This window comes from Equus asinus, chromosome 5 (assembly GCF_041296235.1).
Source record: "Equus asinus isolate D_3611 breed Donkey chromosome 5, EquAss-T2T_v2, whole genome shotgun sequence".
Classification (NCBI taxonomy): Eukaryota; Metazoa; Chordata; class Mammalia; order Perissodactyla; family Equidae; genus Equus; species Equus asinus.
In genome coordinates, this window is record NC_091794.1 from 97,825,298 (window position 1) to 97,841,265 (window position 15,968).

The 15,968-nt window shown below is 58.4% G+C and overlaps 1 protein-coding gene and 1 long non-coding RNA gene across 11 annotated transcripts in view; one reads left to right on the forward strand and one right to left on the reverse strand.

Moving 5' to 3' along the window:
• Positions 1-2,264, reverse strand: part of LOC139045355 (uncharacterized) — a 28,824-nt gene extending 26,560 nt beyond the window's left edge. The window contains exons 1-3 of the long non-coding RNA XR_011503579.1: positions 2,104-2,264; positions 1,031-1,822; positions 396-500 (exon numbers count right to left, since the gene is read on the reverse strand). This is a non-coding gene — a long non-coding RNA (uncharacterized lncRNA). The remainder of the gene's footprint in view (positions 1-395; positions 501-1,030; positions 1,823-2,103) is intronic.
• HSPG2 (heparan sulfate proteoglycan 2) overlaps positions 1-15,968 on the forward strand; it is a 99,254-nt gene that overhangs the window by 26,723 nt on the left and 56,563 nt on the right. For 6 of the 10 annotated variants that reach the window (XM_070510736.1, XM_070510738.1, XM_070510741.1 and 3 more), the window contains exons 2-10: positions 6,498-6,633; positions 7,165-7,209; positions 12,734-12,843; positions 12,945-13,003; positions 13,314-13,474; positions 14,576-14,626; positions 15,053-15,181; positions 15,429-15,698; positions 15,791-15,910. In XM_070510736.1, coding sequence (XP_070366837.1) covers positions 6,498-6,633; positions 7,165-7,209; positions 12,734-12,843; positions 12,945-13,003; positions 13,314-13,474; positions 14,576-14,626; positions 15,053-15,181; positions 15,429-15,698; positions 15,791-15,910 — 1,081 coding nt within the window. The remainder of the gene's footprint in view (positions 1-6,497; positions 6,634-7,164; positions 7,210-12,733; positions 12,844-12,944; positions 13,004-13,313; positions 13,475-14,575; positions 14,627-15,052; positions 15,182-15,428; positions 15,699-15,790; positions 15,911-15,968) is intronic. The other 4 variants (XM_070510742.1, XM_044769953.2, XM_070510737.1 and 1 more) reach the window with 3 other exon arrangements.

A 15,968-nucleotide genomic window follows, 5' to 3' on the forward strand; every position in this document is an offset into this window, starting at 1 on the left:
ACAGTGAGCCTTGGCCATTCTCCTTTTGAGGATCATTGTTCTTCCTGGCCAACTGGCTGGCCAAGGTCCTGCCACCTTGGGAGCCTGAGTGTGGGAAGTTGGCAGGCCTCCCGAGTGGCACGGGCAGTGCAGGCATGCCAGGGGAGGCGGCGGCCCCCTCCTTTCCGGCCCGGCGCCCCTCTCGGCCTGCCAGGGGATTAAAGGCCTTTGTGTCGGGCTCTCCCACCCCTGGCAGTTTGCACAGCAAAGTGCTGCCCCGACAGATTCCTTCCCCTTTGCTGTCTGCTGCCCGTGGACAGGGCACCGGGCGGCCTGGGGGTGGGGCAGGGCACCTTGACCCTGTCTGTGGGGGCTGGGTTGGAGCCGAGTGGGGAGAGCGGTTGTGGTGGGCTTACCTGGGAGCCTGCATCATAGCAGCATGCAAGGGGGACCTTGACTGGGTCCGTGTCCCTCCCTGGAGAGTTGGGGGCTACGGGTCACAGCATCTGCTGGTTCCTCCGCTGTGGACAGGGGAGGGGACTCTGAGACAGTCTGTGCTGGCAGGAGGCAGGTGGGCAGGCAGGGGATCCTTGTTTTCCCGCCCCCGCCCCGTCTCTGGATTTTGATGGGGTGAGCTCACTCCAGCCCAGATGCCTGGAGCCTTGCCCTGGGCAGCTGCAGCCACCCTGGGGACTACAGTGCTCAGACCTCCTGCCCAGCTGCGGGGGCGGTGAGGGGCTGAGCCCCAGGCCTGGGCCGTGCAGGGAGGTCAACTGACTGCCCAAGGCACTGGACGAATGTCTCTGGAGAAGCCTGAAGTCCCCTCATCAGCCTCAGAGCAGACAGACAACTTGAGCCTTGGAACCAAGCTTTGTTGTCACGCCCAGCCAGGACCCCACCGTCCAGCCAGCCCAGGGCCTGGGCAGCAGAGCCAGACCCCTCCTTGGGCCCACACCCCATGCCCCCGTGCATCCCCCATCACCTCTCATCCCCTCACCTCTACCCTGTACCCCCTGCGTGGTACTAAGTCTAATGCTTCTTGAGCACTTACCATATACAAGGCACCGTGCTGAATGCTTTACACGCTTTCATCTCGTTTACACAGATGACCCTCTCTGAGCCTCAGTTTCCTCATCTGCAAAATGGAAATAACCCTACAAGCTCACAGTCCCTTAATTGAAACGCTTGGGGTCAGACGTGTTTTGGAATTCAGAAGTTTTCAACCTGAGAGAGGTGACATAGAGCACGTGCCAGCGGGGATGTGACATCCTCGGTAGAGTCTGGGGCAACACCCTGTAATCAAACATGTTAATGTTGCTGCATCGAAACGTGCGAGTCTTCACCCTGAGTGGAGAGTGCAGGGAATAAGCTATTAATAGCTTCACATCAATTTGGGTCAGGACTTGGCACCAAGTGAGCATTCTTGGTCTTCAGAGCCCTTTGGCTTTCTCTTATTGCAGATGAGGGAGAGTGACCTTGTCGTGCCAACCCTCCCTAGGGTGCTGTGGGGGTTAATTAGGGTGGTCCATGCAATGTTAGGACAAGGCCTGGCCTGGGGAAAGTCCTCAGTGGGCCTTGACTGTTCTTGTCATCTCTTCACTGTGCCGCCGTCTTCCTTTAATTTTAGTGGCACCAGAAATTCTTATCTCCACACATAACCTGTGCGAGGCCCATGATTCTCCCTTAAAAACTGCTTTAAAAACCCCAGACCCTGGGGCCGGCCCGGTGGCGTAGCGGTTAAGTTCGCACTTATCTGCTTCTCAGCAACCTGGGGTTCGCCGGTTCAGATCCCGGGTGCTGACATGGCACCGCTTGGCACACCATGCTGTGGTAGGCGTCCCACCTATAAAGTAGAGGAAGATGGGCACGGATGTTAGCTCAGGGCCGGGCTTCCTCAGCAAAAAGAGGAGGATTGGCAGCAGTTAGCTCAGGGCTAATCTTCCTCAAAACAAAAAAAAAAATTTTAAATAATAATAATAAAAAACCCCAGGCCCTATATCCTATATCTGTGTCTGTACGTCTCCTCCACCCCAAACCTTTTCGTCCTCTAGACCCCTCTCTGTGGCTTGACCTTTCACCTCCACACTTCTTCCCAGCCATCGTTGGCTCCCTCTGCATCCTCACCCAGGCCGAGAGAGGAGGGTCCAGCCTCTGTCCCTGGTCCCCAAGGGCTTCTACAGGACTTGGACCTGGAGCTCCGTGTGCGCCCTCTTCCTCACCAGGAGGCCTGGCCACAGCCCAGCCTCAAGGAGCAATGGCCTCCCAGAAGTCTGCCTCCACCCGCCCCCCCCCCCCCCCCCACCGGCCTGTGTTCAGGGAGTGCCTGCCCATTGCGGGGCCACCCTGCCCCAAGCAATTGTTCGTCAGGCTAGAACAGTCCTCTGTCCTTGGCCTGTATGAGTCAGCTGTTCCCCTATCCCCACCAGGAACCTGCGGGATCTGGAAAATCCCCCTCTCTGCTTGACTCCTTCCTCTCTGGCCCAGGTCTGCCCTCTGGACCCCTCCTCTCTGGCCCCGCCATCCGGCTCCAACGCCTGCTTGAAGTTCTGGGTTCCTCTGGGAGGAAGTCGGGCTCACTCACAGCCGGAGACAGGCTGGAGGGCAGGAAACCTGGGTTCTATTTCTGCCTTTGACCTTGGAGCCACTGACGGCTCTCCTTGGGACATTAGGCACCCACTGCATGGGCCCAGGCCACTGCCAGCTCAGGCATCCCATGGGCCATCCTGAGAGCTGGTCGGGTCGGGGATGGAGACCGGCCAGCCCTGGGCTTCCTGGCCCTGCCCTCTGCTTAGGCCTCATGGCCCGCCTGGAGGCCCAGCCCAGCCTCACCTTCTTTTGTGGTCAGCAGGGGGCTTCGGGCAGGGACCCCGAGGTTCTGGGTCAGTCCTGGCTCTGCCGGCCGCTCACCTGTGATCTTGGGCAAGTTACTTCTCCAGCTCTATTCCCTCCGCTGTGAGAGGGGGCCATTCACCCCTGCTCAGCCACCTCAGGGGGTCATTGTCAGGGTCAGTTGACACTGAGGCTGAGGAAATGCTCTGTAAACTGTGAAATACAGTGTAGTGGACAGTTTCTGTGAGAGTGACTCTCCGTGACCTCAGTCAGTTCCGGCGCATTCCACTGCCCTCGTTACAGAGGCAGTATGGCACAGTGGTGAGAGCTTAGACAGTGGAGCCAGACCACCAGGGACAAATGCCAGCTCTGCCATGTGCTAGATCTTCAAGCAGGTGAGCCGTCTCTGCTCCGTCTGCCCCTCTTTACTGTGGGCTGTTTAATACCTGTAACTGGGTTAACGCTTATGCAAGTCCTGAAAGCAGTGCCGGGTGCATAGTAAGTGCTCAGTGAATGTTAGCCCTTGTGTTCCCCGAGTGGACCCTGCACTTTCCAGGTCTGAGTCCAGGTTCCTTCTGTGGTCAAGTCTCAGGCTCCTTTGGGCTCTTTCTGGGAGCCTCTTTCCCGTCTGGCTCCATCTCTCCTCCCAGATGTGAAATCCAGCTGTTAGAACCTTTTGATCTTCAGCTTTTCACAAGTGAAGTCTCTGCTCTTGCTGGCTTGTCCCTCGCTGCAGGCCCTGATCTGACCCTGGAGCCTTGGGTCCTGGGGAAGAGGCTGCAAGCAAGGGCAGGCTGGCATGTGGGAAGGGCCCATTCCCTGGGGTGGGGGGCTTCTGTCCAGGCCCCAACGAGCTCTGGATTCTCTCTCCCCTCCCCCTGCAGATGTGTGTTCCTGGCATTTCTTCCGAGTTGAATCTCACTTTGCTATTTCCTGTCCGGTCCCCAGCACCCCCTGGCTTCCCTCTCCCGGAGAGGCTCTGGGCCTTGCTCGCCACCAGGGCTTTCCTTTCCAGACAGCAGTCTGATGTCTAGGGGGTGCCAGGAATCTGTGTGCCCCATGGACGCCCTCCATGGCCTTGCTCCATGGGGATGGGGAGAGTGTGGCAATGACACAGAGAGCTCTCCCCAGGTGGGAAGGATCCAAGCCTACCCCTCTAACCTCCTCTGCCCAGTGTCAGTGCCCCTGCACCAGTCCTAGCCTCACACTCCCCTTAGGTCAATCAGGGCCTGCTCAGAACCCACCCCCTACCCAGTGGAACATTGCCCTCTACCCCTCACTGGGGAGGACAAGGGAAAACCCCTGGTAGGGGGCTAGTCCTGTGATTCCTAACCAATGAGTGTCAGAACCCCCTGAGTATGCTCAACTATAACCCTCTTGCCTGGGGTGGGGAGAGCCTGACTCAGTGGCTCTGAGAAGGGGCCCAGGAATCTGTATTTCCCACCAATTCCTGGAGGTTCTCAAGCACACTCCTGGAGGCAAACCTCATGGGCATGGCCCAGAAGTCCACTGGCCACCCAGGACAGGCATGGCCACTTGTCCAGAGGGGGAGGGTGGGGGGAGGGGAAGGAACAGGAGGAGGGATTTGCCTGTGGATTGGAGGGGACAGGACATTAGGCCGTAACGGGGGGTAAGATGTGGGCAGTACAGAGCTCACACAAGGCTTGGCAGCACTGAAAGCACAAAGATGACCAGATGGTACCCAGCTCCTGCTCCCAGGCAGCCCCCGGCCTGGGAAGGGGGACACATAGAGACCACGTCGGGGTGGGCAGTGCCTCCAAAGCAAGTCATCTTCAGGAAGCAGCTAGAATTAATAGATGATGACATTTTTATCCATTCATTCATTCAAGTATTAATTGAACAGGGGTGCTGAGAAGGTAGAGGTGAATTAATTCCAGTCCCTGCCTTCAGGGTGCTTTCATTCCAATGGAGGTGAGCCTGGAGGGCCCAGAGCCCATCCTGGGGGCAGAGGGGGCTGTGAGGGCCAGGGAGTCAGCACAGAGTCTCCCCGGGGAGATTTCTTATACCTCTTTATTGAGGTATAAATTACAAACAAGAAAACATACCTATTTTGAGTGTGCAGTTCAATAATGGGAATGAGTCGTATATGCAGAGGAATCATCACTCCAGAAGGTTCCCTCGTGCCCCTGCCCGGCCAGCCCCACCCACGTCTGATCTTGGGCCACTACTGATCTTTCTGTCACTGTAGATTAGACTTTTCCCCCAGAATTTCATATGAATGGGGTCACGTAGCACGGAGTCTTTTGTGTCTGACTTAACGTAACGTCTGACTTAGCATAACGTGTTTGAGAGTTATCCATTGCCCTGCGTATCCGTGATTTGTTCCTTTTTATTACTGAGTAGTTGGAAGAGGTGATGTTTAGTTGAATTTTGGAGGACGAATTGGAGCTAGCCAGATAAACAAAGGAAGGAAGGGCATTTCAGCAGAGGGAACAGCGTGAGAAAGGCCAGAGGCTCCAGGAACATGGACTGCGTGAAGTTGGGCGGTGGGGAGGGGAGGGACTGGCTGGCTCTTCATTTTTTCCTGCTCCTTGGGCCTCTTTCCTGCGGCCACCACCTTGTCTAGCCAGTGAGGGCTGGGTTTGGGTTTCGCAAGTGAGACCATTTCCTTTTGGCTGGGCTGGGCGCCCCAGATAGGGCCGAGGCCAGCACACGGTCTAAGATGCTCATGCCAGGCCATCTGGACGAGTGTTCTGAGGCCACAGCAGATCCGTGCACACTTGCGCTTGGGGCCTCTGGGGTTCCCTTGGGCTCCACTGGGGGTTTGTTTTCCTCTAAGTTGTCTGGTAAAACTCCTTTGGAAACATCTCCATCTTGTCTAAGGGGAAAGAGGTGTTCATTGTCCACACACACACCCGAGAAAGGCAAGTGTTATGGCTTGGGGGCCCTTCTGCTCCGGCAGGGGGGCCCCGGGTCTCAGCAGCCCTCTGTGGAAGAGAGCCACCATGGAGCTTGTGCTGGGCTCAGGGTCACCCTGAGGTCACATGGAGTTGATGGCACGCCTGTCCTGCCCCCATTCAGCCCAGCTGCTGGGCTCCACTCCCTGCCTCTGGGTGCACAGATGCGCCTGCCAGTGTGGCCACCAGGGCCAGAGCTCCTCCAATGTGGCTGGAGTGTGTTCCCTGTGGCCTAGAGATTTGGAGGCCAGACTGAGACAGAAAGAGGTGGCCAAGCTGGCCTGGGGGGCTGCTGGGGGAGGCAGCAGCTTCCATTGACTCACCCTCAATTTCTGCCTCTGTCCTGTATCCGCGCTGACCCTGGCCACCCGTCCAGTGCCCATGTCCCGCATCTTTGCTGGCCCCAGTCACCCGGCACCTGTCCCCCTGTCCACTAACCCGTGTCCTCGCTATCCCTCGCCTTCCCCAAAGGAAGAAGAGTCATCACTTACCAACGTGATTTTTTAATTTTATCGTCTGTTTATTTGAGGATTCATTCAGACTCAGTGAATTTGCCGACTTGGGCTCTGAGGCCTCCAGAACCTAATGGGATTTGGGGAAACTGAGTCAAAACCAATGGTACAGCCCCAGCCTGACTCTCTTAGCCAAACCATGTCTGACTTACCTACTGGAGGGCTTTGGGGTGCGACTCCCCGTTGAAGTGAGGAGAGGGATCCTGGGTTTAGCGGGAGCTGGAGAGTGTGACGCATTTGGCTGTGTGGTCTCCCACAGGTGACCCATGGGCTGAGGGCATATGATGGCTTGTCTCTGCCCGAGGATGCGGAGACAGTCACAGCGGGCCGGGCTGGCTGGAGCTATTCAGACCTTTCTGATGACGAGGACTTGCTGGCTGACGATGCCTCCGGAGGTGAGCAGAGGGTTCTGGTGGCTGGAAGTAGAGGGGATGAAGGATGGAGTCAGGGTTCTTCCCGCTGGTCCTTAAAGAGGCCCCGGGAAACTTGCCCACAGTGGCACCTCAAGAGATGGGCTAAGGGCTGCGTCCTGAGCCCTGGTCCTCACTTATAACCTGTGTGCCCCTGGGCTGGTGGCTGCTCCTCTGCAGCTGCAGTCTCCTCACAGTGCAGGATGGTCAGGACCGATGGGGAAGGTGGTGGGCCGTGCACAGTGGAGGGTGATTACCGCCCCCTCCTCCCATCCTCACCCAGGGGCCAATCTGCCCTCGCCGCCCCCACCCCAGCTGTCCTTGGTCCACACGCTCTCTGATGGAGGCTTCCAAGCCGACGTTTACAGGCCAGCCCTCCGTCGGCATGGAAAGAAGGCAACAGCTCTGTGTTTTCCAGACCTTCCTCACTATGTGCCAGGTGCCCAGAACATGCCTGACATCAGTAGGAGCTCAAGAAATATTTGTTGTTGCTGAATAAGTCTCTTTTGCTTGCAGACGGCCTGGGGAGCGGGGACGTGGGCAGCGGGGACTTCCAGATGGGTAAGTTGCTGGGGGCATCTTGCCGGCCCCCATCCTGTCCCCTGGGGAAGCCCCAGGGCAGGTCTTTCCAGTCACAGAGGCCCCACCTCCTGGGCTGAGGGCCTTGAGGGCTCCTTGGGCCCGCCATGGAGGTGGTCTTGTACCTGCTGAGTGACAGTTGTGACATTGGTTGGCAGTTCCCTGCAAGGTTGGGGGCGGCCAGGTTTTGTGCCCGCCTACGCCAGGAAGTGCTTGTTCTGATGGGGACTGAAGCCATTCAGCATTCAGAGCCAAATTCTCACCTCCCAGGGTGTCTCAGCTGTCTTCAGGAGACCTTCCCCAGAGCTGTCCTCGGTGTGACTGCTGCAGAGATGGGGACCCCAGGCAGGGAGCGCAGACCAAAGGGCTCTGTGGCATAGGGCATTCAAGTGAGCCTGGGAGGGAACCCTGCCTTAGGTCGGGTCACCTGCTGGGAAGCCGAGGGCTTCTGAGTTGGGGAAAGAGGGCTAGGCTTCATGGAGGGAGAGGAGTCAGGCCTTCTCAGCTGCCCACTCTGCCAGCACTCGAAGGGCACAGCCAGTGCACGGCCTGGCCCTGCGCTGAGTCAGGGGCTCAGAGTCCCTGTTTCCTCCCAGCCTGGGATTCTGGGTAGAGAAGGAGCTACCTGGGTACAAGCCCCAGCAGCTCCATATGGTGCCTGCTGCCCTCTCTGGAGCTCAGCTCAGCATGTCCCCTGGGCAGCCCCTCTGCATCCAGGGCTGCCCACCCCAGCAGGCCTGTGGCGAGTCTGCCTGGGCCTCTCCAGGGGTAGGGTTGCCTCCCTTTGGCTGGCATATCAGGGACATCCAAATGCAAGAGGGTGTTGGCCTACTTGGACCAGTGCACAAAGGAGGGTTGGCCTCTGGGTGGCGCGACTCTTGGTTGGTCCTGGCTGTGACGTCCCAGCACCTGGGACTCAGCCACTGCCTGAAGCTTCTCCACGTGTTGGTTTCTGCAGGGCTACAGGATGCCTGGGTGCTGGCTGGGACCTGGGGATGGGTGTCAGGCGGGCCTCATGCACACAGCTCACACTCCAGAAGGCCTGTGCTTGTGGGTCCCTGGGAGCTCCCTCTTGCTAAGCCAGGCCTGCCCACTGCTCCAGTCCACCCTGTCCATTCAGAAACAGCTGTGGCCCCTCCCAGGGGGCTGCCCACTGTGACAGCTCTGCCCACTCTGAGTCATCCTTGCTGGCCCACCTTCCCCCATAAGAAGCAGCTGTGAGGGCAGGAGAGGCCAGAGGTGGGAGAATGGGAGGGATGAAGAGCAGCTGCTGGGAGGTCCCTTTTGAGTGGGGCTGATCTGTGGGAAGGTGTGGGGCCATAGACCCTCCAGGCCAAGCCCTGGCACCGGCCTGCTGCCCTTGGGACAGGTCCAGGCAGCTGGGTTGAATCTCCGCCCGGGAGGCAGCAGGTGTGTCTCCCTGATTCCCAGGGTCTCCATGTGCCTGCTGTAGCCTTGCCCAAGGTCAGTGCCCTCCCTGCACTGGTACACCAGGGCCATCATGACCGTGATGGACCCTACCTGGCTGGGCCCCTTGCCTAGGCCCTGGCCCAGCCCCAGCCCCAGCCCTGGAGTGTAGCCCCTGGGGCAGCCTGCCTCTCTCCTCTTCCCTCAGGCAGGGTCATGGCTCCCCTTGGCTCTGCCCCAGGCCTGTCTCACCCACCTCCTGTGTGCCAGCACCCCTCCCTGGCACCCCTGGCTCTGCTTCCCCCTCCCTGGGACCCCTGCCCACCTCCCCTCACCCAGTTTCTTTCTATCTTCTGACCTGTCTCTTTGTCTTTCCCACTCTTGTCTGTCCTGCTCTGGCACCTGTCTCCATGTCTCTCCTGCTGCCTTCTGCCCCTGCCTGGGCTGTCTCTTTCCTATTCCTCGTGTCTCTGTCTTGTCTGTGCCTCCTCTGTCTCATTCTGTGACTTCTCCCTCTGTCTCTTTGGCTCGCCATCTCTGCCTCTGTGTCTCTGTCTTTCCCTCTCCTTTCTGCCTTTGTCTCACCTGTTTTCTCTCATTCTCCCCCCACTTTCTCTCCGTTCTGTCTCCATCTCTTTCTGTGTCTTTCTGTGTCCATCTCTGTATCTCTGTCTCCATCTCTGTGTCTCTGTCTCCATCTCTCTCTGTGTCTCTCTGTCATTCCTCCTTCCATCTGTCCGTCTCTCTCTCTCTGTCTCTCCTTTGGTTCTCTCCACCTCCCTTGCTGTCTCCGTCCCTCCTGTCATGTCCCGTGGCTGGCATGGTGGTCTTGGAGCCTCATAACAAGTCTCCTCTCAGTGAGTGACCAGCCAGCCCAGCGGGAACTCGTCCCTCTCTCCGTCCCCACCCTCTCTCCCTACTCTTGCTCCTCACTCCTTTCTCCTTCTTCTCCTCTTCCTCCCTAGCCTACACTTTGTCACACTTGAGGCTCAGAGGCACCTCCTTGCAGGGTCTGAGGTCAGGCCAGCCACTGCCCCACTCCAGCTGGCCCCACCTTCTGCCCTGTTCCTGCCCAGGATGCAGCCAGACCCCCTCTGGGCACACAGTCTAAACACAGTGGACCAGACCCCTGGTGTCCGCCCCCATGGTGCTGGCTGGGCAAGGGTGGGTGCAGCAACCCCTCAGGGGACGAGGCCCTTGAGGCTGGAAGTGACTTGTGCCCACCTCAGGACTGGCTGATCCTGAGCCCACCCACGGGACCCTGTGCTCGAGATTGGGGTGTGTGTGTTTTGGGGAGTAGTTCTGTTGAGCAGGGGGTGGGTATCAGGAGCAGGTGGGGCAGCCTGCTCCAGGGCTGGGGGTGGTCAGGCGTGCATTCCCCAGCCCCACCCTGGTGCAGGCCTACCCTGGGCCTCCTGTCCCTCCAGCCTCTGGCTCCAAGTGAGCTCTCCAAACAGGGTCAGAATGAGGACCAGGAGGGAGAGGAGTGGCCAGGGCAGGCACCCAGAGAGCACTCCCACCCCCAGGCAGCACCACTCCCTTCCAGCACCCTCAGCTGTGGAGGCTGCTTTCTGAAAAGCCTCACCTCTGCCCCCACCCTCAGGCACCCCCGCAGGGAGGCAGCTCGGGGTGGAAGAGAGGGTGCTCCCCTGACCTGCCCCTGGTCTGGGAGAAGGCGGGGGTGGCTTCAGGCTGGAGGGTCCGTGCCCTTCCCAGGCCCTAGTAGAAAGGAGCTTTGTGGAGCCTGGCCCCCTCCCCCGGGAGCAGGCACATTCCTGGGCAGAGGCCCGGCCTCCTTGCCTGTGCTCAGCCGTGGGGCTGAGGCCAGGGGCTGGGGTGGGGGGACTCTCAATGGACCTCTGTGCCTGTTCACAAGGGGCCTCTGTGGCCCAGCTCACGGCCCCCACACTCCAGCCCACAGAGCCCCGCCCGCCCGGCACCCAGAAGCGCAGCCCGGCACAGTCCCTGTGGTCAGAGCAGGCAGGGCGGCCCTCCTAAGCACCCTCTCTTGCTGTCGGAGTCCACTCCCACGTCTTCCTCAGACGCTCCATCCTGATCCCCCCAGGGCCTGCTCAGCCCGAGCCACAGAGGGAGAGGCCCTGGCTCGGAGGGGGGCGGGGTGGGGGGGGTGTGCACCTGTGGCCAGACAGAATGAAAAGGGAGGATAGTCAGGCCCAGCCAGTGCTACTCCCTGCTCTGCCACCTAATCGCTGGTCATCTGTCACCTCTCTGAGCCCAATGCTACCTCAGGGACTTTGCAGCTGCTGTTCCCTCTGCTGGAATGCTCTTCCCCCAGATACCTCCCCATGGCTCACTCTCTTCCTTCAGGCGGCCCCTTGGAGGAGAGGCCTTCCCTGGCCACCCTGGGAAAGCAGGCGCCTCCCCCACCCCAGAACACGCTCCCCCCAGCCCTTGTTTTTTTCCTCCATAGTCCGTATAGTCCTTGCTCATTTGATTTTCTTTCTCCTCCCCCTAGAAAGTGGCCTCCGTGGGGACAGGAGTTGTCATTTGTGGAGTTCACCACTTTATCCTCTGTCCCTGGAACACCGCCTGGCATATGGCAGGCCCTCCCTGTAGGTTTGCTAAAGCAGTGATGCCTCCGGCAGATGGGAAGAAGTAAAGCCAAATCCAGGCCTCGGGTTTGTCGTAAAGACCAGAGATGACAATCACGCTCGACCCACGCTGCCCCTACTGTGTGCCAGATGCTGCTGTGAGGCCTCACGTTCGTGAACTTACTAGTCCTCACGACAGCCCTCCGGGGGGCACTACTATGATCCCCATTTTGTAGATGAGGACACTGAGGCTCAGAGAGGTTAAGAAACTTGCTCGAGGTCACAGGGCTGGAAGTGGCAGTTTTGCTCCAGAGGCTGAGCTTTCAGCCACTAGGGTACACTGCCCCTCAGACAGTAATAGCTCGTATTATAGTGCACCTACTGTGTGCCGGGCTCTATTCTAAGCACTTTGTACATGTTTTAAACTCATTTGTAACTTGCATCAACTCAGTATTTATAATTTACACCTTAATTCATGAACATTATGAGAATTAATGCATAAAAAATCTTATACATAATAGGTGCTGAAGAAGCACTTGGTGTGTGTGTCTGTAAACACATGTATATGATTCATTTGCGGCTCCCATTAACTCATGTTTATAGCTTCTATGTGAACTTAGCAACATTGAGATTTAATGTGTATAAAATGTGTACAGAAGGTGCTTAAGAAACAATAGTGGTGTGTGTATGCTCACACCAATCTGACGTGAATTTGTTCAGCCATCACTAACTAGGACCTACTATGTGCTGGGCCCTGTGCAGGCACTGGGGATTCAGGGGTGAGCGAGATCCAGGGATCCGCAGTCAGGTTCATAGTCTAGCGGTAGAGAGAGAAGGATGGCAACAGCTTCCGATTCACTAGCGCTTGCTGCACACCAGGTGCTGCCTCTGAGGGCACAGGGAGATGCTGTGTGTCAGCGTGGCATCATTCCTTCCCCACAGCAGCCCAGGGTGGTAGACCTCTGGATCTGTGTGATGCTGGGGTAGAAGATGCTCTGATGGGAGAAGCAGAGGGGCTGGGGAGGCCCAAAGAGGTCATCTCTAGCCTAACCCTGCCAGGGTTGGGGAAGGAGGGCCGTTCAGGCAGTCTTCTTGGAGGAGGTGATGGCTGAGGCCTGCAGGATGAGTAGGAACTTTCCAGGGAAGGGTAGGGAAGCATGACACAGTCACTCGCGAGTAGTTTCTGTGCCGGGCGAGCCTCCTCTGGAAGCCACCCCTACTTGTCTAGTCATCCTCTGAGCTGTTGGGAGTCTCCTCGTCTGCACCATCACTTGGTTTCTGGATCAGGCCATTTTCCCTGTTGGTTGAAGCCCCTCACTCAAGGCTGGGGCCTCGGCTTTGACCCCTGGGCAGGCCTGCCAGGGCCACTTCAGCATGTGCTCACACAAGCAGTGCTGGGTGTAGCTGTGGGCACACAGGTGTCAGCCTCAGCAAGAGGCCTCCAGGGACCCTTCCCCCATTTCCATCCACTGGCCTAGCTGCCTGAGGCCACCACATGCCAGGCGGGGCCCCTGGGCGTCGCAGTGACACCTCTCTTTTTTCTGCAGTTTATTTCCGAGCCCTGGTAAATTTCACTCGCTCCATCGACTACAGCACTCGGCTGGAGAACGCTAGCTCCGAGGAGTTCCGAGAGGTGTCTGAGGCTGTGGTAGACACGGTGAGGTGAAGGGGCTTTGGGGAGCTGCCCCGGGTTGGGGGGAGGGAGGACTGAGGATGGGGTGAAAGTATTTGGAGGCTGATGGTTCTGTATCTCTCCAGCTGGAGTCAGAGTACTTGAAGATTCCCGGAGACCAGGTTGTCAGTGTGGTGTTCATCAAGTGAGAAGGGTCCCCTGGGGGCTGGTGAGGGACTGGGGTAACCTGGAGGGGTTGACAAGGATGGGGAGATGCCTGGGTACCAGGAAGGGAGGCAGGAGAAGCCTAATGGGGTGAATCTCTACTGGCGGACATTCAGGAATTGGCGGGGGGACACTTTGGACGTTAACGTGTCCTGCTTGGGGCACAGGCTATCCAGGAGCAGGGGAGGAGTCAAGAGATCAGGCCTGAGCATCAGGCAAGAGGCCAAGGGAGGAGCTGAGACCGTAGGCGTCTCCCTCACCCTGCTCCCCTGCCCCATGCCCTTCCCTAGGGAGCTGGATGGCTGGGTGTTTGTGGAGCTGGATGTGGGCTCCGAAGGGAATGCGGATGGGGCTCAGATTCAGGAGGTGCTGCACACAGTCATCTCCAGTGGCTCCATCGCCTCCTATATCACCTCACCCCAGGGATTCCAGTTCCGACGCCTGGGCACAGGTAAGCCCACCCTGGAGCCTGGGGTCACCTCCTCTAGTTTCTCAGACTCATGTGGGTCCCCTTCAGTGTCTCCACCATGGGCTCTCCTAGCTGGGCTCGCACACTGCTGGGGACAGGGAGCTCACTACCTATGAGTCTGCCCCATCAATCTTTATGTAATCTTGGCTTGGGCTGAGCATAATGTGTTTCCTCTGACATGTACCCCTTAGACCCAATTTCTGCTCTGTCTCTTTCAACCCCTGTACAATGATAAAAGGTAATAATTCCTTTCTTCATACAGTACTTTCAGGTCCAAAACCCTTTTGTGTTTAATCATAATGAATAATTGTTTACTGAGCACTGACTATATGCAAGGCGCTCTGTAAGGCCCTCATATTCAGTCTCCACGCTAATTCCTGTTTTAGAGATGAGAGTCCTGAGGCCCAGAGAGGAAGAATGGCTTGTCCAAGTTCACATGTGCAGAAAGTGGAAAAGCCAGAATTTAACCCAAACCCTGTGTCTGTACCAGCCTTGCCAGAACCTGTGGAGATGAGATGAGAAACAGACGAGAAACTGAGGCTCAGAGAGAATAGGAAACTGGCCCAAAGTCGCACAGCTGTTAGATGCGAAGGCTGGCCTGCATACTCTTGGTCGGCCCAGGTTTCTTTTCGCTGCACCCTGTATCTCCTGTTTTGACTCCCCGAGTCTTTCTCTTGGCCAGACAGTCCCAGTTCATTCCTCACAGGCTACAGGTTTCAGCCCCGTCTCCATCTCAGTCCCTCCTCTCTGGGAAGCCTCCAACAGGTCACCATCCCTGACTCAGTGGAACCGAGAACTGAACAAACTCCATCCCTACCATGGTGACCCAGTCAGAAACAAAGAGTGAAACCGTCACTCCCTCGTTCTGCACATAAAACCTCAATTAATGCACCCAAAGATCAAGTGTACCCTTTTGGCATCCCCAGGTCCAGGTCTTAAGATTTCTGGGGGTCCAGCCCTCTTCTCCCCACTTTTCAATGAGTCTTCCCAGCTAGGGAGGGTGGGATGGGCCTGGCTCAGTGCTGCAGGCCACAGCGCCCATGTCGCAGGTTGGATGGCTACTGATCACACCTTCCTTTCCAGCACAGACCCCCCCGCCCCCCCTGGCCGCCATGGCGGCTCCAGTGACACCAGGTGAGAGTGCAGCCAGACCCAGGCCCAGCTGGATCACTGGAGAAATTAATGAATGGAGGGGAAGGAAGGACGAGGGCGAGATGGCTGGGCATAGCCCCCAAGCCGCCCCTTCTCTCCTTGCTCTTCATCCTCACTGGGCCAGGCCGTGGCCCGCATGTGTGTGATGTGATGGTCGCATGCGTGTGGTGTGTTAACTGCGTGTGGGGTCTGTGTAAGGGATGGGTGACACCCTGCCACATATCGCACATCCCACGTGTGCTGTGAGTGTGTCCACTGTGTGCTCCTTGCGCTCACTGAGCCTGCCAGAAACCACGTGGCCTGACACCCGGCCCCCAAGCCCACGCGCAGCCGTGCAGTGCCTGTGTGGTCCATGATCCCCTCCGCCAGCTTCCCGCCTGCCTCTCTGACTCCCTCCAACCCCCTCAGTGCCCCAGGTCGCAAGGGTCTGCACCGAGGCCGAGTTTGCCTGCCACAGCCACAATGAGTGTGTGGCCCTGGAGTATCGCTGTGACCGGAGGCCTGACTGCAGGGACATGTCCGATGAGCTCAACTGCGGTGAGGGGCTTTCTGGGGGCACAGTGGCCTTCAGATGCCGGGCAGGGCCAGGGTTTGCCTCGACGTCTGAGTCAATTGGGGTTGGCTGTGAGGGGTCGGTGCAGGCAGAGGGGTCCGAGGGAGGAGGGAGTGGACACAGGAACAGTGATAGCAGGGTCAGGGCCGGGGGCACTGGGTGCGGCAGGGTTGGCCTGGGGAGCTTGAGGGGTAAGGGATGAGGAGCCACCCCTTCGTGCCAACGCCGCAGGGGCTCTGTCCACAGAGGATTTGGTCCCAGAGCTCAGCTCCCTGCCACCCCCTCTGATGGAGACGCCACTTCCACCACACTACCCGGAGGTGGCCACCATACGGCAGCTACTAGTCACCCCCGCTCCCCAGCCTCTGTTCCCTGAACCACACAGGCCTGTGCCTTGTGGGCCCCACGAGGCTGCCTGCCACAGCGGGCACTGCATCCCCAAAGACTACGTCTGTGATGGGCAGGAGGACTGCAAGGACGGCAGTGATGAGCTGGACTGCGGTGAGGATGGGGCAGGGCTGGAGGTGGGGGGTGAGGGGCGGGGGCGCTGGCCAGGGGAGGGCCACCAGCTGAACCGTGCCTGGTCCACCCAGGCCCCACGCCCCCCTGTGAGCCCAATGAGTTCCCCTGTGGAAATGGGCACTGTGCCCTCAAGCTGTGGCGCTGCGATGGCGACTTTGACTGTGAGGACCGCACCGATGAGGCCGACTGCCGTGAGTGTCCCTGGGACCGCCGGGCGCCTACCCTGTCCCTACCCTGTCCCTTCTCCAG